At 39.9% G+C, this 21,582-nt stretch overlaps 1 protein-coding gene across 1 annotated transcript in view; it reads right to left on the reverse strand.

The window, feature by feature from the left end:
• ccdc102a (coiled-coil domain containing 102A) overlaps positions 1–21,582 on the reverse strand; it is a 66,251-nt gene that overhangs the window by 11,307 nt on the left and 33,362 nt on the right. The window contains exons 2-6 of the mRNA XM_056757591.1: positions 16,476–17,247; positions 15,031–15,248; positions 14,334–14,442; positions 12,109–12,225; positions 10,878–11,087 (exon numbers count right to left, since the gene is read on the reverse strand). Coding sequence (XP_056613569.1) covers positions 10,878–11,087; positions 12,109–12,225; positions 14,334–14,442; positions 15,031–15,248; positions 16,476–17,156 — 1,335 coding nt within the window. The 5' untranslated portion in view covers positions 17,157–17,247. The remainder of the gene's footprint in view (positions 1–10,877; positions 11,088–12,108; positions 12,226–14,333; positions 14,443–15,030; positions 15,249–16,475; positions 17,248–21,582) is intronic.

Raw genomic sequence — 21,582 nt, forward strand, 5'->3', positions numbered from 1 at the left:
AAGGCAAGAGATGGTCAAATTAAAAATGATGTCACATCAAAAAAAAGGGGAGCCTGTGATTTAACACACTTCTCCACTTAAAGGTTTAATTTTTCATCTGGGGTAATTTGGGCCTAGCCATCTCTGCTGAGTGTTTTGATAGTGAAAGAGAGGACCTGAGTGAAGGATGGAGAGGGTTGGATGAATAAAACATGCCACAGCTTGATGAATGATCCATGATGGTAGAGAAATCTACAGTAGCAGAAGAAATGGAAGGTGAGAAATGGAAACTTGGGAAAGACACCTGATCTCAAACACACACACACATACAAAGATACAGTTTTCAGTGATACACAAAGGTTGAAAATACAAAATAACCCCTATAATACATAAACAAATGTAATCAGATGCATACATCCACAAAGTGAGTGAATAAAGATGAGTTGAAGCAGGGTGAGGCTGTACAGTCGCATGGGTGAAGGCTGTTAAATGTTTCTCCCTCACTGGCTTTCAGATTCTGAAATCTGCTTAAACATCTGGCTCACTGCGCTTAGAAGACGCACCTCGCAACGCTAGACACAATCACCTCTCTCAGTCTCTCACTGAAAGATCAGAAACATTAAACACATCCATTTTCATTTCATTTTGCCTTTCATGCAGCAGAGATGACGGCAGCTATAGTACAAGTACAGTGGGTGCTGCATATCAACAGACAACTGAGCTGTGTTTGTACAATACAATCTTTAAAAACCTGCATGCATGCATTGCATACATCTATGTATAAATATTACGCAAACATTAGTATAAAGCATATGCAAATTATTGGCCGATAAATGGTCATTTTTAATGTTATCGGTATCGGTCGATTATAAAATGTATGCAGATATATTAAAGCCGATAAATCTTAAATAATTTGCTTTGGTTAAATTACTACAATACTGTCAATAAATTAAGTACAATACTGTCTTTCTGTTGTGATCATTCACATACTGCTATTATCAAAACATTGCTGATACAGGTCCGGTTTGTAGATACAGAATTTATGATGTGTATATTTATAATTTCAATGTGTAAACTATAGGAATAAAAGCATATTGTTTGAATCAGACTGCTGTCTGAATGCGTCTTGAGACCTGTTTGACATATGGCTATTGAAAAAAATAATCTGGAAGAACATCTATACTTTGTTTATTAAATATACCAGAAAAGTTTGATGGATAAATAATCGTAAACCAGTGTAAATTAGGCTTGGAATATGATTTTCAGGGGAAAAAATAGAACTAATTGTTTCCTTGTTTTCCGCGGTGAATGTTTTTAAATAGAAGCAATTGTCCTCTTTTTGCCTTTAGTTTAAGTCTTAGGGAATTTTTGTTAATATTAAGATACTGTATATCGGCCAATATATCTATTTTCGGTTTCCAATGTTAAAGAATTATCGGTTATCGGTATCGGCCAAAATTAACAAATCGGTGCATCCCTATTTAAAATAAACCTACTGTAAAAATAAGACCCTTCATTTCTTTGTAAGTAGGCAAACTTACAAAATCAGCAGGGGATCAAATAATTATTTCCCACACTGTATACACATTTCATTTTTGCAGCTTTTTACTTTTGCAACATCCAACGTTTACTACCAACACAGGCTTTCTCTTGCCGCCATGCAGCCACATAAGGTAAGCTAAAGTAACGTGTGTTGTTATAACATTTACATATAGATTTATGCATTTGGCAGACGCTTTTATCCAAAGTGACTTACATTGCTTTATCTTATACATTTTACATAGGCATTTGAAATCCCCTGGGATTGAACCCACAACCTTGCGTTATTAACGCAATGCTCTTACCACTGAGCTACAGGAAAGCTGAATGTTGATGTACATACTGTGTCTATTCACTTAAACCCCAAACCCACATATTGTAGTGAAGTTATGCAGAAAAACTGCAGCTCCAAAAATTCTAAATGGAGTATTATCTGATAAGTTTACAGAGGTCACCTGTTGCCATGGCATCCTCGGACTGAATACTAAGCCTCAACTTGCTCCATGGGGAATATTTCAAAAAAATAAAAAGATAAGCTTGCTATCCTCAGGAGAGGCATACCATCTTTTAACGTCTTTATGTAAGTTCAAGTCCAGTTGAAATTCAACCCAACCCCTGACCCTGCCCTTTCTCATTTTATTTCAGCTAAGGGTCAGATAAAGTTAGTCTATTACACATAGTCTCAAATCTGATTGGACAAGCAGCGTTCAAAGGATACGAAAAGCACTGGAATTAGAGTTTCCCTGTAGCTCAGTGGTAAGAGCATTGCGTTAACAAAACAAGGTTGTGGGTTCGATCCCAGGGGATTGCAAATTCTTGTATAATGTATAATGTATAGGATAAAGCAATGTATGTCGCTTTGCATAAAAGCGTCTGCCAAATGCCTAAATGTAAATGTACAGTTATCGCAATTCACATACTTTCTATTGTCCAGAACTGTGGTATAAAAGCAATATTACCCTCACAACCACGCTGTAATTGGCTGTGATCATATACATTCATAACACGTCGATGTAAGTGCTGTCGGGGCCATTAACGCTCCTCTGCCAGCGTGCGCCTTCCTACTACTATTCTTCTTGTCACACTGAGAGGATGATTCACTCACTCCAGCCTCATAGTGAGCAAAAACCAGGAGCAAATTCTATAAACCAGGAGCGAGTTCTATGATAAAACCCTGTCTTGGATTCTTAGAGGCTCTGACCGAAGAACAGGGAAAAGCACTGGTCAGGCAAATGGATGTATCATCTATAGAATTTGCAGTGCATGAATGAATGGTGCTTTGCAAGCTGTCTACACAGCCTCAATGTAAATAGTTCACATTAAAGAGTCTATAGGCAGATGGTGGATTAAACATACATCCTGACAGGCAGGATCTAAAAATAAACACTTGCTGTGTGCCAAATGAGAGTAAAAACCCACTTTGGCAAGGTGTGCGGCACTTGGCTTGTAACTTTGTTAGAAACTGCAAAATAACACATTTGTAAATGGTATGAGAGATCAGATGAAAGACGCAGAAGCTATCTACTAAAGTGAAGCGCAGATAGTGACACAAAGACCTGCGATGTTTGGCAAATTTTTTTGTTGCCTAAAGACAGAAATATGCACACAGTGCAACTACATATTCCTGTAGTAATATAAAGCTTGTCTGATTACAGCAAAAAAAGTAATAAACTTGACATTTAACACTTATTAGTATTATGAGACAAGTGTAACTATTGAATTTGGGACGTCATTATTCCACAAATAGGTTAAATGAAATTTCACAAGGAACCCTGACCTCAGCTGACCTCGTGCTGAGAGCCGTGCTGGTCCTCTGTAATTGCAGGGTTTGGTACGCTGGCGTAGGGATCCTACTAGCAGTAAATTACAGCACGCAAGAAACGCCTTCTTCAGCCAGCACCGCACCCCCGAAACACCCTGTGAGCTTTGACCCCAATGTCAGATTTAAACTGAGACCATTTGACCTGCACTTCTGCCCTTCTCTCCTTCCATGTTCAATTCCGATGTTCCAATTACTTTCTTTTGCTTCCACCCTCTCTCTCCTTCTCCTGTCACCTCCTCTATTCAACCTCTCTGTCTCACCTTCATTATGGCCATGCAATTTCCCCACTGTGTATCCATTGTCCTACGTGATTGTATTGTCCATCTGTCCATTTCTCCAGTCTCTTCATTGTAAGTGAGATGAACACTGCATTATCCTCACATCTTCATCCTCATCACTCTCTTTTGCAGATAGCATTTTTCTTTAACCTTCACTTCACCTCCTGCACTTTTCTGTCCTATTGGTCATGAGGAGTTTTTGCTGACCCAAAGCTCGCTCAATAAAAACACTGGATGCAGACACGTGTTTCACAGCTCAGCTTTTATACACTTATATCTAAGCTTATACAGTGTAGGGCAAAAGTCTAAGGCCAGTCTCAGCTTTGTTGTAATAGCATGTTGTTTTATGAACATATGCATTTATTTTTCAGTCTCTTTGTTAAGATACAAACAAAAAATGCAGAAAATGTGTACAAAAAATTATTTTGTTTAATTTTTTTTCCAAGTACATTTTTAAATATCTGTATTTTATCCGAATGGTTTTACTTTGGATTTTTTTTTTTACTACATCATAAAGCATATATCATACTCCACTACATTTCATAAATAATTGTTGTTTTCTTAGCTTTTAATACTGAAGTACATTAAAATACAGTACTTTCTTTTACAAAGTATGAAAAAATCTTGTTGTTCATTCTCTCCCTTGCTTACTCCAGCCTAATCCTCCTACAGTAGCATGGCCTTGTATACTAATGGTACTTTTTAGCGTGCTGACAAAATGTTTATATGCTCTCCTACTTGTAACACTGTGTCCACACCGGAATCGACAGTTATGACGCTACATGACAAAAGACATTAGAAACGCATTAGAATCCTTTATAATTTCACATTTTCAAAGTGCTTTCAAACCAACTAAGAACAAGCAGGTTTGTCATGTTGCGTCGTGCCTGTTGCATCCGGTGTAGACACAGTGTTAAACGCTTTGGATAAAAGCGTCTGCCAAATTAATAAATGTAAATGTACTTATACTTTTAAAAATGGAAAAGTACTACATTTTAAAAATAAACTTAGTTACTTTATTAAAGGTAAAAAAACATATAAAAAACATATTTTTGAAATGAAGTAGAGTAAACCATATGATACAATTTAAATTGTAGTGTAGTATTTTTTCCAAAGTAAAAAAGTTCTCATAAACTACCGATACTTGAAAATTTAGTAAAAGTAAAAATACGTAAGTACTACATACAACAGTGCCCAAAATAAATAAAAAACAATTTAGACAAAAGTCAGCATTTGGTATACAGTATACACTATGCAGTTGCTAAAAAATCTAATTGTGGCCTATGACTTCTACACACTACAGTACTGTACTCAAAATGTTAAGTGTTAACTTAAAATGTTTAAAATGTTAATATGCAAATAAAAGAATAAAGGATCAAATTAAGAACAAAAGATTTCCCTCAGATCTTACTTGTTTATGTCACATCAATAAAAATATAAGGGTAAGAAACCTCAGATTATTCAGTTTGTACATTCCATGCATACATATATCTCCTTTGTCGTATATCTCCTTTGTACCTTCGGGTTAGATAGTGGGCTATAGATCAGCATTAATGGCATGTTGTCAGCACCGGCTAACTGGGACATTAGCTTCATTGGCTCATAAATAAGCCATAGCGGGTGCTAATGGGTTCATTTAAACTCAGTCCTGAGCTAATAGGGCTCCACAGACCGTCTTGGGATCATGAGACAGCTGACTGATGTGCGGGGCCACTGTCAGGGTCCCAACACATGCAGCCAGCAGAGAGAAACTCAATGCTCACAGCATGAGCATTAAGTGACAAAGGTTATTAATATAAACCGCCACTCAAACCAGACAAGGCGCAGGGGTAGGTGAAGATTTCAATTACCATCTAATCTGCCCCAATGACTGCAGTTAAAAGGTAAAGTGTGTCATTATTTCTGTATGTTAAAATAATTCTCCTATCTGACTTGAAAGGATTAGTTTACAAAGAAATGTCTGTCATCATTCACTTTGACGTTCAAAACCGGTATGACTTGTTTCTTCTTCAGAACACAAAAGAGAAATGAAGACAATGAACATCCGGTCGGGTGGATTCAATACAATGGCAGTACATCATGACTCTTCATAAAGAGCACAAGAACGTCAGCCAAAAAGTGACAGTGGCTCGCCAATAATTTCCCCTGTGCTCGACTCGACTTTGATGAAAACAATCCAATATTTAAGCAATTGAACAGTAAAACTGTGTTCTGCTGAACATTTTTATCATAAGGGTATGACACGAGGGTAAGTAAATAATACAATTTCATTTTTTGAGTGAACTTAAAAACACAGAGACAACTATAAGTTAAGCAAATTGTAGTTTCACTCCACAATTCATGTTTCTAAAACTACGTGTGGGGACTTCAAAAGAATGTTCTTGGCTCAACCAATAGCAAGAGTTTAGGGTGGGACTACCTGTTGGTGTGATCAATGGAAAACAGGTGGAAGGTACAGTAAGATTGTTTAAGAAACCATTTTTTATAGAAAAAAGATAATATTCGTAAACTATGGTATAAAAGCAGAAGAACCCTAAACAGGGTTGTTCCCAGGGAGAGAAGAGAGCTGGCAAAGAGTGACAGATTGAAAAGAAAATGTGTGTGTGTGCCACCTCAATCAGTAAAGGCCGACCCCTGTGAGGAAACAAACAGCGAACCCAAATGGAAAACCTCTGGAGAAGTAGCCCAGAATCTGAAAGGCAAGACAATTCATTTCACACTGGCTTACTCCAGATGTAGCACTCCAGAGAAGCTCATTTAGACACACAAACTCTGATTCATACGCTGCTTGTGAAGCCAGAAAAATGCAAAACAGAACACATGGGCTCCCACATTGGCTGTCGATACTATTCACCGCATTTCCATCAGAATGTGGGAGCAGCCGCAGTCAGAAGCAGCAGATGAGCAGCCAATATTGCCTCATTAATCACTGGGATTGGTGAATGAACTCGGTCTCTATGCCAACAGAGCAGGAGGGATAAACACCTGTGAGGAGGGTGCAGGCAGCTGGCCAGATGTTGAAGGAGTTCGGGATGTTGAGCCGAACGTGAAGAACACATCTGTATATGACTAGGCAGGTGACAAAGAGTCAAAGTGCGCACTAGCAGTCAGAAGTTTAGACTGGCCTTGCTGAATTTATGTTCCTCCTTATCTTGAAAACTGTTTGATCTAAAAGTTTGTGTAAAATTGTTTGAAATTAGTTCTGCATTTAAATATAAACTGTGCCTACGTATGAGTTTATAAAGCACATTTTGGGGGACATGTTGGACTGAAGGGTGAAGGAAATAAGCCAACCACTTCCCAGCATACTGTACATCTGAACTCAAATTAATGTTAAAAAGTATCCCAAAAAAATGTTTGAGAGAACGCTCAGTGTTTTTTTAATCTGGGCAATTTTGAATCAGGGCTGTCATACTATCAGATTTTCACGTCACGGTTAACTAAAATAATTCATGGTTAACAACATAATCGCAGTATCTGCTTAAATGTTTTTAAATAAACAATAAATGCTATCAGTCCAATTCATATTGTGTATTTTGGTTTTCCCCTCTTTTGGCCAACAAATCACACTTTTAAAATCGAGTATATCTTGGTTATCTTGGTTTAAGCACTTATTCCATTATTGCCGCCTATTGAAGTTGCTTTTGATGTAAGCGTCTGCTTAATGCCTAAATGTAAATGAGAACAAAGATTGCAGAGAGACTTTGTAAGCAGTATTGTGACTCTTAAGGAGACCTTTAATGGTCGATGCTGGATTATACAATTAATCCCAGAGAGTTGACACAAAATCTATAATCATGGTTTTTAATATTATGGTTATCTTAAAAATATTGGTATATCGTGACACCCCCACTTTAAATAGACTAAAATACAGGATGGTCTACCTGCCAATCATTACATAACTAAAAACAATGTGTGTCTTATCAAACTTTTTTATTGTTATACATGGAAAAAGTAATAAAACAACGTGCCAGGGTGTCCAAACGTTTTTGACTGGTGATGTATGAATGATTTGTAGAGGGAGAAATTGATGATGACATAAATAAAAGCAAGAGGAGCAAAAGATGGATAGATAGAAAAGTCTAGCATTAAACTGACCTTCAGATGGACAGACTAACTTTCCTTTGATTCAGGAGCAAGAGACAGACTTTGACTCCAGTTCAAAGCGTGTCTGCTCTAGACTCAACAAACCCTTTAGGAATAATAAAAAAGTAGAGTCTGTTGAGCTAACGCTTCTCCATCTGGTTGAAGCCCTGCACGCTTTTTCCTTTTGTTGGAACATCGGTGTCATCATGTATTAGCTACACGCAAACGCTCACTCGAACACGCTTGCTAAGAGTTTTCAGAGTTTGGTCACACGATCAAACAGTCTCTGTGATCACCACACAGAAAAAAAAGACGGCAGAAACAACAGCAGTACATCCACCTGCAGGACTAGAACCTTTTTGATGTGTGTGTGTGTCGGTGTGTGTGTGATGTGCCAATCTGCAGGTGTATGTGCAGCATAGTTACTGTCAGACCGAGAGCTCTGATTGAGCCTCCGCCAGCCTGATAAATCTTTTTAAACCAAAATGTAGACGTACAGATGCACACCAAGCATTGCGTTTCAATGGGCCATGGTCCAGACCTAAATTTATATTGCATGCTAAAATTTTGGTGCTGACAGCTAATATTGTATTTCTGTGTACTGTATAAAAGTATATAAAGCATGAATAAATATAAATAATCTCTTCTATTCTGCTGTTTTGTTCTAGTACTTGTACCGAATAAAATACATACTAAACCGTTGAAAGAGTTTATAGACATTTTTACATTTGACAGAGATGTATCATTCTGTGAATACAATTTTAAGCTATAAACTTCGCTAACATCATGACAATCAAACAAATGACGAGAGATGATACATAGCAGACAAACTGAGTTAAAAACAGTTTTCCTGCAACTGTAGTTCTTGTATAAATGAATACTGTAGAAATACACATACACTGCCTTCCAGTGTCATTATAAAGTCACATCTAGTCATGGAACGCATGTTGTTTCTGATTCGAACACAAACGCAGTCACGAAAGAATCAATCGAGGTTCAGATCTTGGCCGCGGTCTGCTAAGTGTTGACCTTTGCCTCAAAGCACACCCCTCGAGCGCAAAGACGATAACAATGAGTGACCGAGGCTTATCCACGCCATCAAATCAATATTTCATTTCACGTCGAGATAGCAAACACCGGGAAGCCGTGCACGACCAGGAAGTAGCCAAAGAGTCCCATTCCCAATCTTCTGCACATGCTGGGTCTAACAGCACAAGTGACAGTATTCATCAATCTGCAGCAGGGGGCTTAACGAAACGCTGGTGAAAGTGAGTGAGCGACTGGACCGGGATATGATTTCAGTATCAATCACACTTTGTGCTTTATGTCAGCGATGGTTGCTTGTCCTCAGTGCGGCGTGGCCTGTTTCTCCGCTCCCGTCCTCATCGATCCATTTGCTTCAACGGCTCCTGAGCAAGCTCATAAATCTCTCAGTGTTTCTCTCCCAAACTGCAGGCCGCTGGCCACTATGAGGACATCGCTTGTGCGGACAAGTGCAACAGCATGTGGACACACACACAGAGACGCAACGCTTGGATGTTGTATGTCATGCATTTAACACTTAAGGTTACGCATCCATTTTCTGGAACAAAATATTTAATTGGTCTAATCGATACACAAACACACAAACCTCTCGATACACATCTCAACTCTAAAACAACTCTCTCTCTCTGCTTATATTCATTTCTCTCCCTTAAATCTTTCCGGCTTTCGAGAGAGAGGAAAGCGAGCAGGTGAGCAAGTGATTTACAGCGCCTGTATGAGGGGAGCTTGGGATCACTTCATAAATCTCTGCCTCTGCTAATGGCCGCTCATAAGGGCTCTGGCTATAAGTGTTTGGATTTCTGGCCACGCCACTTGAATATTTCGCCATCATGTAGCAAACACACACAACTACTGCACAATATCCTCACAGCAAATCAAACCTGACAATTACCACACGCTACGTCAAAAATAAAAAAAATAAACAATGTCACAGTCACTGTGGACGGGGATGTCTGCAGTTTCGCAGCAGTGTTGATGCAGCCCAGCTTTGGGCAGTACAGGATACAGAGCTCTCAGATTCTGATGGATAAGGCCTCTTCGTTGCAATGACACTAACTGGATTTATTGCAGGACTGGACCAGGTACACTGCAACTTAAGATTTTCAACATTCTACTTTCACAATTTATCAATCACTCTTATATGCTGCAGGGGTTTGCGATGTTGTGATGGTCCTTGGCCCATTTCTTAAGTTCAGAAATTCCCCCAACTATCACAGAATTAAGCTGTAACACTTTAGGAGCTCAAATATTTCGAAGCATTTTGAACAATGCATTTCTCAGTTTAGTCATTTTTAGCAAATACATTTGCAAACTACAGAAAAGCTATCAGGGGTTTGTGCTTAATTGAGCTAAGAGGTTAATCTCTCTGTCCAGTTTACAAACCACAGTGCATAATGGGAAATGTATAACACGGTTAGTTCTGGTCCTTGATTCTGATATGTTGGGCCATGTTCAGCTGTCCAGATTACAGAAGTACCACTGCATCGGATTGTTTCTGATGAACTATATTGTTCGGTGGAGCATTAATGTTTTTTAATAATATCATTACATTTTATTTGCTGTGTTTCAGTTTATGTAACCTTGCCATGAATATAGAATAACCGTTTTATTAAAACAATTAGCACCATGAAGCATTGGTTTACAGTAACTTTATAAGTATTTATCCACGTTGTGCCTAACAACACCCTTAGCTGTTATAAAATCACTTGAACCGTGAATCACAAGAACCATTGCTTCCTTCTTTATTATGCATCGCACCTCACTGTGCATGTGTCACAATGCCTCTGTGGTCAAATTTGGCATTGAAGTTGTTAGTGTGCATCTCATCTCAGCTTTTATATGTACATCCCATCATCAGTATTTATGACTGTTTATTGCAGACACACTTTGGCATATTCACTTTTTTTCTGGCCAACCAACATTCTTCCAGGGACGCACAGGAGTATATAGAGTTCCTCAATTGTTGTAGTTTACAATTTCCAACAAAAAAAAACCTTTAGCCATTACTTGTAACTACTACTTCAACTCATTTTGCATCTACAGTATGCATGTAGATGACTAGAACTTCCTACTAGCCCTTCGCTTTGTTTGTGTGAGTTACTGTGTGGATGCCGCTCTCCTCTGCTCACCTTGTTCCTCTCGAACAGTTCACACTGGATGGTCTTGAGGTCAGTGTCCAGGGCACTGGCGGCCTGCCTGCGCTTGCGTGCCAGCTGCTCCTCCAGGTCTTCCATCTGGGCACGCAGCTTTTTGTTTTCCCTCTCTAGAGCCAGCTTCTCCGTCTCCAGACGCTCTCGACGACCCCACTCGGCAGCGTTCTCCACCTGGAGACGCTCCATCTGCACACACAGACAACACACAGACATTTGTATATATAAATATATATGCATTTGGCAAACATTGCATTACTACACATTTTGCACCTGGGATCGAACCCATGACCTTGGCATTGCTAGAGTCATGCTCTAACAACTGAGCCACACGAAAGCATCAGTAAGAGATTCAGTAGACAGTGAGTTTCAGTAATGGCCTATGCCAAAAGATTTTTGGAGAAATCTTAAACCCATTTACTGTACACAAGAATGTGAAAGATGCTCCCAAAATGGTTCTTGTGCATCTCATGACACGGTGAGAAAGAGAAATACAGAACGTAGATACAAAAACTGCTTATGAACACAAACTGATGTATTACTACTAATACAAATATTGCACGCTGAACTGTGACTATATCAAATATGGAGACACAGAAGCTCCCTGATGAGACTTATGATCAGGAACAAGTAATGGTACATTAGCACACAGGACTCCTATCAGCACAGAATGATGTTAAAATGAATGAAGGGCTCTCCATGATTTCCCAGTACTGACCTCCCGCTAAAAGCAGTTTAATGGGAAAACACCCCTTACGATTCACCTTAAATGCTGGCTGACTTTCCTGGCATATTCAAACTCTCTCCAGACCGGCTCATCATTAATATTTCTATACTGTAATTTGACTGCTAAGAAGACCGTTGATTCCCGAGGGCGAAGATAAAGGAAGGTCAGAGTGAGGTTCTGGACATGAGGGGACACTGCGGCTCTGATCTGACACACAACAGTGACGGCTTTTTTTAACAATCACATCAAAGGGCAAAATGTCACACGCTGGGTTCATCTCAGCACAGCCCTGCTGCATAACTGCAGTGTTCTGTCATTAGACCAGTCTGATAAGCAGAGGGAGCTGGCTCATCCTAACACGGGATAGACGGTGGATGGTAAAATCCCTGAAATCCCTAGCTTTGATGCAGATCACAGTGTATCCTGGGAAGACATTGACACTGGCTGGCAGCGGATGGTTAATCCATGTGTGTGACTTTGTACCTCTGAACGCAGCTCTGCCAGTTTCTTGTCCATACTGGTACGAGCACCCAGCTCGTCCTCCAGATCTTCAGACATGCGACCCAGCTCATCCTGGTGTACTTCTTTCAGCAAGTTCAGCTGTGAGAGAAGAAATACATTGTTATTTGAAAACTTATGAAAGTAAAACTTGTTGGAAAGGATGTCTATGAACCTTTGGAGAACTGCTAAAGTTTTGGATATCAAGAGTTTTGAGAAAACCTATTGTCTATTGGGAGCATATCTATGATCTTATTAGAGAATATACTGTGTAGCCTATGGCCCTGTAGAAGGACATCTATGGTATTCAAACTAAATTCATAGCTAAACTACGTAATATTCTGAAGATGTCCTTGGTATTCAAACAGATTTAAAATTGTGATATGAATGTCTCTGGTTTCTCAAGTCTCATTTCACAGTTGATGAAACTCAGTGAAAGCCTCTTCTCATTTAATACGACTCGACTTGTGCTGATATTGGGCGCCAGTGCGGTCGAGCACATTTGCCATTAAGAGTGAAGAGCACTATGTTCATAGTCTGATCACTCCAAAGTCTCGCGCACCCGTTGCACTGTGACTTAACATTCGCAGCAGGTTGTGAGCTCACACAGCTGGGGTGAGGACAGGCAGCTCATCTATTACATGTGTGTGAGGCCACACACACCTTTTCCTGCTCCTTGTCTCATACTATGCACCCTTCTTCGCAATATTGTGTGCTTCTCTTTTAAATAACTGCGAGCCATTGCCTATTCTGAATGTGTCTCCTACGGTTCTCTTCACTTATGTCTAAGGTCTAGGTGTATGTAAAATAATTCCTTTATTCTGTTCATAGAAGGCTTGTTTTAAGAGTGAAAGCTTCTATGGCCCCATCAGTGTGGCTGTATCTCATAAAATTGTAAATAATAAGAAAGACTCTTAGTTTAAGCGTTTATGCTTGAAGGCAAGGAGTGTGTTGCATAGGTAACAACTGCCCCCTGGTGGTGTCTTATGAGACATGCTTTAGATTCACCAGCCATTTTTGTGTGTGGGACAGCCTTCGTTTTGGGACTTGAAGGCCCCATATGCAAATAAAAATGTTGGTTCTATTCTTAAGCATATAAAACATTATTCACCTCACACTATCAACAGGAAACTATAGTAAAATATTGTTTTTCTGTACAACTACAATAGCACAATAACAAGAACTTTGTCTGTGAAACTAAGTAAGTAAAAGTGTTTGTACTCCATTTGAACCAAAACCAAAACCAAAATAAAGATTCTCTTATAATTTACTCATCTTCTTTCTTTCTTCTGCAGAACACAAAGAAGATATTTTTAAGAATGTTGATAATTGCACCCTTCTACTTATATTGTACAGACACAAAACCAGTGAATGGGTACCGCCGTCGTTCATTGTTGAGTTACCAACTTTTTTCAAAATATATTTTGTGTTATACAGAGAAAAAGTCATACAGGTTTGAAATGACAAGAGGGCGATGACAGTAAACGATGACAGAATTTCCATTTTTGAACTATACCTTTAACAATTTTGGCTGGTTGATTAATTTCTCATTTATTATCCTGTGTGTGTGTGTGTGTGTGTGTGTGTGCGCGCATTTGAAGCAGACACTTTCTGACAACATAAGAAGGATCTGTGTCAGACTCTAATCAGACATGTATGACATCAGGAGTGGAAGGTGGAGGGATGGGTTTAGAAGTCTGAACCCAATGCACCCAATGCCTGCATTCCTCCTTCTGATTAGATATCTGACTCTAAACTTGCCAAACAAAAGGCCACTGATTTGATGCTCTTTAACCATTCTGAAGATCAGCTCCTTGTGATAACAGTGAATTAGTACTGTATTCTGTTTCGGGTTTAACAAATACAGCACTGGAGCCAGAACACTAATCTTCTCGATTAAAACTCTACAGTACGACTGTTGCCTTGATCAGATTAGAGCTGAAAGAGCAGCAAAAATGTAGCAAATTGCTTAAAATAGCATCATTCAACAAATGAAGCCAGTGAGAAAAATCTTCCACTAATGCATGTTAAAAAGCTATTTGGCTTCATCTTAGTCTTTGATTTGAATCTATTACAAGTACTATTTTAGTGGTCATGACACATAATTTAGTGTGCCAAGAAAATGTGCAAGGTGGGCAAGGAATTTTCTTCATCTCAGTTACTGTATGTTTCAAAAGCTTTAGTAGATACAGATCAATGGGCTTCCTCACCTGTTTTAAAGCCTCTTGTTTGATCTTGTTCAGCTCCTCATATTTGAGTTTCCATTGACTCAGATCTGTCTCCAGCTTCTCAATGTTCTTAATGAGCGTGTGTTTATCCCTAAGAATGATACCAAAACAAGTTAAAGCACAGATCCACTTATTATGGCGGTGCCTTAAAGATTATAATGAGGGTAACTGTCACATCCTTTTTGCAAAACCATCCTGAGATGCTTCAACGGGGAAGTTATTTCCAGTCATACATCTGCTATCTACTTGAATGGGGCAAACAATTAAATTAAAATCAGCAATTCTCATTCAAATCAGAGTCTTCATATTAAGCAGTTTGATTTATTTTGAGAGGTCCATGCCATCATCTTATATTGTTTCTGATTCTACTTAAATAAGGTATCTGACATGCATAAAATGTCCATGTCTTCATTTTCTTTCAAAATATGGTTCTATTTCAATGACCATTGTTAATAAAAGTTATTCTGATCAGTGCTGTACTGAAGTACAAGTTCCTTGGCACAAAGATGTACAGTTTGGTAAATGAACATTTTATTCTATTGTGAGATATATAATGTACATTGTTTGCACCATGTCTTGTATTTAATAACACAACATTTCTTATGCTGCCTTATTTTTTGATTCAGTTCACATCTGTTGTCATGCATGTATTGGTGACACCTGTTCTATGTTGCCTTACTCTCGTTCTTTCAGCAGGACTTTCTGGGACTCGTCAAGGCGGAGCTGGAGTGCGTTGAGCTTGCTGGAGTCCTCCTCCAGGGCAGCCAGGTCCTCCCACAGAAGTCTGCTCCGATCATGCCGACTCAGAACCGAGCGCAAGCTACTGACACTGCGCATGTCCCATGATTCTGGAGCCTCTGACTTTGCCCTGAGAAGAGCCTCCAATAACTCCAACTCCTGGGAGAAAGAAAGAATGAAAGTAGGAAAGAAAGAAAGAAAGTAGGAAAGAAAGAAAGAAAGAAAGGAAGACAATACTTTCATGTGCTTCTCTCTTTTATTAAACAAAACCACAGAAAAGGCATTTTCCATTCCATTTTACAAAACAAATATCACATTACACCTTTCCCTTATTTCCTGTGTGCATGAATGAAATTTATAAGCATCTCTGCGGCGTAATAAAAACCAGCTTTACAGTTCAGTACCTCATCCATCCTCCATCCTTCCTACAAAGCAAGGATTACATATCAAAGAATTGGCCCCGGGAGACAGACATGAGACACCAACCATGTTGCCAACTTCTTACTATCCCAGCAACGCACGCCACTACTGAGTAACTAAGGTGCGCATGCAATAACAGTTTACAACCATCAGGGGGACCTAAAGGTGAACTTATTCAGTGGCTCGAGGTTCACATGTGGAAACACTCAGCCTGTGTGAATAAGAGCATCAGGAAATGGAAAAGTATCAAACAACCCAGTTAGACTCAGTCTACTCTAATAGTGTTTGCTTATTCAGCAAAGATTGAAAGTGAACTGTCTTTAAAAAAGTGTTTCTGTGCTGGGAAATAAAAAATGAAAACCCAGTTTTGTTCCCAGCAGGTAGTCGCCACTGAATTCACAGGAGTTGGAGAGACTCTTTAGCTATCAAGGCCGACAGACACCCCCTGCTGATACCTGCAGAAATATATATTTATCATACTTAAAAATGAAGGTCAGGGCTGACACTGACATTCATTTTAATGTTTTTTTTCTCTTTGCTGGTGTGTGTATGCAATATAAAAAGCTTCATGTTAACACACACAGCAGACTAAACCATATATGTGAGGGGTAAGAAAGAATAGACATGCCACGTAAAGTCTGGAAATGAAACAGAGGAACGCTGGTTAGTGAGAACGGCTGCTGTACCCCTGGCTGTGGCCCCATGGGTGAGGGGGAAATGGGTTGGTTCTAATAATAGGACAAAAGAAATGAATCGAGCACACGAGCAAACACAGAAAGTAAGGTAAAAAGGCACATGAAAAGTGGGGCAAATGAGGTCTGTGGCTGACCTATTTAAAACTGTTTGCCTGTGTAATTGTCAAGATGATCTGAAATTTTTACACCTCTTCCTAACTGGGTGCGTTTTCAAACATATCAAACATCAAGTAATTTCCCAGCCTCTCCGGAAGCTAAACAAACCACTCACCTTCTGTCTGTCTGGTTTCTCTGTGCCAACATCTCTCACGGGTTCCTGCTCTGGAGAGCCTGGTCCATCTCTCACTCTCTCCTCATCCTGCTTCGGCTGCTTGCTGTCTGGTTCTGTCAGCTGGCAGGAGTGGGCGGAGGCTGTCGAGGAGTCAGATACAGGTGTGGAGGAAGTATCAGCCGGGGAGCTCTGCTCAGCCCGGACCCTTTGGGCCTCCAGTCGCAGCTGTTCGTTTTCAGCCGCCAGCTCTTGCCGTTCTCGTCTCACCCCTGTCAGCTCTTTGGTTAGGGCGTCCAAACGCTGCCTCAGCTGCCGGACCTCGTCCCGTGCCCTGTTGCGTTCGGCACGGACCTTACTCCATTTCTCCCTCCAGTTTGCTGTACAGTCTGACCACCAGCGCATGGTCTTCTCCATTTGAGCCGCACGTGCCCGTGCCTCCTCCAGCTCGCGCAGACGGAGCTCCTCGCGGCTCTCCCAGTCCCCAATGCCTCCATCGCAGCCCAGGCCTGGAGAGAGCAGCAGGGGTGGGCTGGAGCTGGGCGTTCCTCCCGACGGGCTGGATGTGTGGGTCAGGCTGTCAGGGGAACGCATCCTATCCGGGCCCAGGCCGAGGCCGCACAACAAGCCTGCCCCGGACTTGGCGGCCTCAGTCATGTGGCTGGGGCTGGGTGTGTGGTTCATCACTGAGCCAATGTTGGATCCAAGGAACCAGATGACAGGGGTCCAGAAGATCAAATCAGGAAGCCATGATCCACATCAAGATGATGGCTTTCTGCAAAGCAAACGCAAAAAGCTTTAGACAGGGTATTAATATGCCTGTTTTTGTACAGGGGCATTAGTGGTAGTGTGGGCTCACATGGTGAGGAAAAAATTACAATGTTTAACTTAATAGTTCTTTACAGAATTCCTAGTTTTGTTTTCACATTAATTATAGTTTAATATTTATAAGATTTTGTGCATTTATCACTGTATTATTTATTAAATGTTTTCCTTTTTATATTTTATTTTTTAGTTAATTTAGTACATCAACTTCAGACAACATTTCACAGAAATGTTTTAATAGTTCTAGCTTTGTTAAACTGTAATAACCATGTAATTTCCTTCTATACTGTAGATGTGACTGTCCAGTGGTAAAGTTGTAGAACGTATAAGTGGACCCATTTTCAAGTAATTCATTTTTTGAAGCAAACCAGGCAACATTCCAATTGAACTGGACTGAGCTGGTGGTCTTCTTTCATTTTTGTTGCTATATTCATATCTTAATATCCTTATAACTATAATAAATCCTGCATAACAAATAAGCAACATAAGCATGAGTCGATGCTGACAGAATTTTCCTTCAACAATTATCAGGGACACAAATTTTATGGCAAGTTGTATTTTGGCAAAATCCAAATGGCTCAACAGTCTTTTGAATGCACATGAAGCGTCTGTGTTTTGGAAGAGATAAACAAAAGGGAAAGTTCGCCAGCACTGTAAAACCGCAAAATATTACAAAAAATCAATCAAAGATTGCCTCAGAGACTGAGCACACAGCCAGAAAGCAGTGAAAGACATATAGCAGCTTTAGACTTTTGAGTAACTCAGGGAGAGCAGAACCAGAGAAAGACCCTATCTATCAACATGTCAATGCAATATGGCTAATAATATCTAAATTGTCTAACAATCCAAACCACACCATGACAACCCAGTGGGGCTCTGAATTCCAAGTGCTCTCACTCTCTCCCACACGCAGGCTGTATTTACTTTAAAACCAGGAAGCCGTAAGAGGGGCAAGGAAGCGTGTAGATAGACAGAGGAGGAGGTTTCAGGTCAAAAGTCTTCAGAGCAGCCAGCATCTTTGTGAGAAGAGTTACAGCCCTACAGCGTCAGGAGAAGGATCTTTTGTGAAGCGCAAGGCTGTTTTTTACAGATTGCTGGCATTGGTGAACAAGGATGAGATTTATTATATTTTTAAAACAGCCCTCTATCTGAACCGTAAGGCACTGAGCATAGGTGTATTTACACTAGGTTTTAATGCTGGAAATTTGCAGAAGGTTTTATGTTATCCAGAGTGGGAATGCCAGAATATGCGATTCTGGCCCCACAACTTTACCAGGAATGTGTGTAAGTATTTTTTAAATTAGTTAGTGAGTAGTATAGCTGTTTGAGAATAAACAACATCAGCCAAGTCGCAAGGCTAAAAGTTCACAGAAAAGGAATTTCATTTCTGTAACAGAACTCACTTTATAAAAACTACAATGAACGGCTCGTTGGGACTTCAACGCCTTACTTCCTGCAGTAGTTACATGGCCTATTTTAAATAAACCATGCCTCCGGAACATGAATGTTGAAATATGAAACATTAAAACATTTTTCGAAAAATCAAAACATAAACACTTTGTGTTTAGCATATCAAAAACATAATAAAGAAGACTTTGAAAAATAGGAAAATAGGACCCATTTAAAAAATGGCGAAAAACAAAATTCCACTTTGCTCGTTGTAGTAGAGTAGGTGGGGCGAGACCGTGGTTCGAGTCCGGTGAGTAATTGTGAATTAGCGCCAGCTGTGCGCACACCGGGCTCGAATCACGTAGGAGATGGGAGCATATAAAAGGAACGAGCGACCGGACCGTCGAAGAGAGAGGACCAGGCCCGAACTTATGTTATGTTTGTATTTATATTTATGTTCATGTTTTGTTCGCCGGCGGTCCTCCGTGAGGGGCCGCCGGCTGTTATATTAATTTATTAAATGTTTAAAATGTCTTCCGGTTCCCGGGTTTCGGCACCAATGTAATACATCTCAATAAAATGGAAGGAAGGAGTCGGGAACCGGAAGACATTTTAAACATTTAATAAATTAATATAACAGCCGGCGGCCCCTCACGGCCAACTCTACTACACTCGTTAATGTTAGTGTATGCAACTATGCAAAAAGGTCTAATCGCTGATTCTATCATTCAAAAGAATGTGCCATAAACATTCCAACTGTAGATCATACCCTGGTTTTAAATGCATACATTAGATGGCACATTGTGATGTCATTGAAGTCATAATTGGATTGTCAGAGTATAAATACATAAATGCAAGCACAGAACTGTCTAAATGTATACACATTTATTCTAAGTTAATGAATATTAATGTACTAATGTATGTTTGACTAATGTAACTTCTTGATAGACTCCTATAATGAATTGATGACTGTGAACTTGAGTTTGTAAAACGTTTGTAAAATTTGTTTTCTGAATGTTTCGAAAACCATGGTAACTGACAGCATGTGGCAGATCCTTTCAATAGAACTTAAGATGTATTGAGTTGTATTAAACGGAAACATATGATCTGTTCCATTCATGTACAATTGTCTATATTCCATTACAGTGGGGAAGCATTTTGTGTCCTTCAATCCAAGTCTTGGCAAAAACTATGGCACTAAACAAACACCCACGCTGCACTTCCCTCATCCAAAGGAGCTGTAGAAGTTTACGGGTGGAGCCTGTGGCTTTGGGAACAGCAGGCCTGTGCATTAGTGAAGCAAGAAAGAAACAGAGGCAAACAGTCTCGTCATAAAACACCAATCGTACAAAAGCCCTTTTTATTGGCTCAGCTGGGGGAAAAAACTGGGCGAGACTCAGTGAGGTCAGTGGTGCTATGAGAACAGGGTGTTGATGGCGAAGCACAGCAAATGTTGCCACTGTGAGTCAATGGCACAATAAATCAGGATCAACATTACCAGCACAGGATACATGGTTTATCCTCTGCAAAGGATCTGGGTATCTCTTTTCTGAGGTACAGCTGTGGAAACTAGAAAGACATGCTGAAACAAAGCCGCTGACAGGCCAATGAGCTTGCGTGAACAGAATGTCAGACATGGTGTCAAACCGCGACCGCTTCTACTCACGCAAAAAAAACACTCCTCATGAATTAAGACAGAGCGAGTGAGAAAATAGGAGAAGCAGGCAGAGACGGTTAATAAGCAGTACTAAATTTCATAGAAGATCTAGATTAACTGGGATGATGCAATGTGAGCAGCATCTCCCACAGGAAGATGAGCAGCTTGAGGACACAAGCGGAGTGAAAAGGTGATGAAAGAGAGCAAGGACAACCTGAAAACAAAGGAAGATATTCGGAAGTATGTCAGTAACCAAACAGATCTCGATCCCCAATTTACTGCCATAGTAGGGAAAATAAATTATATGGGATTCATTGGGGGATGAGATCTGCTTTAATATTTGGTTGAACTATCCCTTTAAAGAAACAATACAGGGTTTTTAGGAGGATCTATTGATAGAAATGCAATAAAATATACATAACTTTTGTCTTCAGAGGTATATAAACACCTTACATAATAAACTGTTATGTTTCAAATACCTTAGAATAAGCTGTTTATATCTACATACACAGCAGCCCTACATACATTGAATTCACCGCCATGTTTAGTACAGCAGCCCTAAATGGACAAACAACTCTACAGCGTGCGTTTCCTCGCTCTGTTCCCTGCGGTACAGTGGTGAAATGGGGACCAAATCTGTACGGATTGTACTCTACACTTCGGAATGCATATGTGACCAGCGGATTAAATGTAAATTTATTCACTATTGAGTAAGAGAGTAAAACGCGCTCTCTCTACAGTTTTAGCTTCAACACGCTCTCGGTCTCCAGTATCTGGAAGAATAGAGGTTCCAGATAAACAATGACGCTCAAAACTACATCACATAGCTCATATTAAAACAAAAACAACAACATATCTTGATTCCAACAAACAGAAAAAACAACGATACTCGAATCAAAGCAACCTCCTCAGGTGTGATTTTAAGTCAGTATTTCACTCAAATGACTCTCTGCTGGAAAGTATCTCCATAGATATCTATAAGTATCTCTGCTAAAAGCCTTAGTACCGCGGGTACTAACGCATCTCTGCTGGAAAGTCTGTATAATATTAAGGCAGGTCATAGCTCTTGCCTGACTTTTATCCTTCTTTTATACTTAAAATCCACGGACCTTTAATTTAATGTAATAAATAAGACCTTGCTCTTTCTACAGTCTTTCTAATGCCCGCATGATCTCTTCCGTGAGTCAACATGAAAACGACATATTTTTGTACTTTGTAAGCCACGGTCGTGTTTGGACT

The sequence above is a fragment of the Triplophysa dalaica genome, chromosome 1, assembly GCF_015846415.1.
Source record: "Triplophysa dalaica isolate WHDGS20190420 chromosome 1, ASM1584641v1, whole genome shotgun sequence".
In the NCBI taxonomy this organism is placed as follows: Eukaryota; Metazoa; Chordata; class Actinopteri; order Cypriniformes; family Nemacheilidae; genus Triplophysa; species Triplophysa dalaica.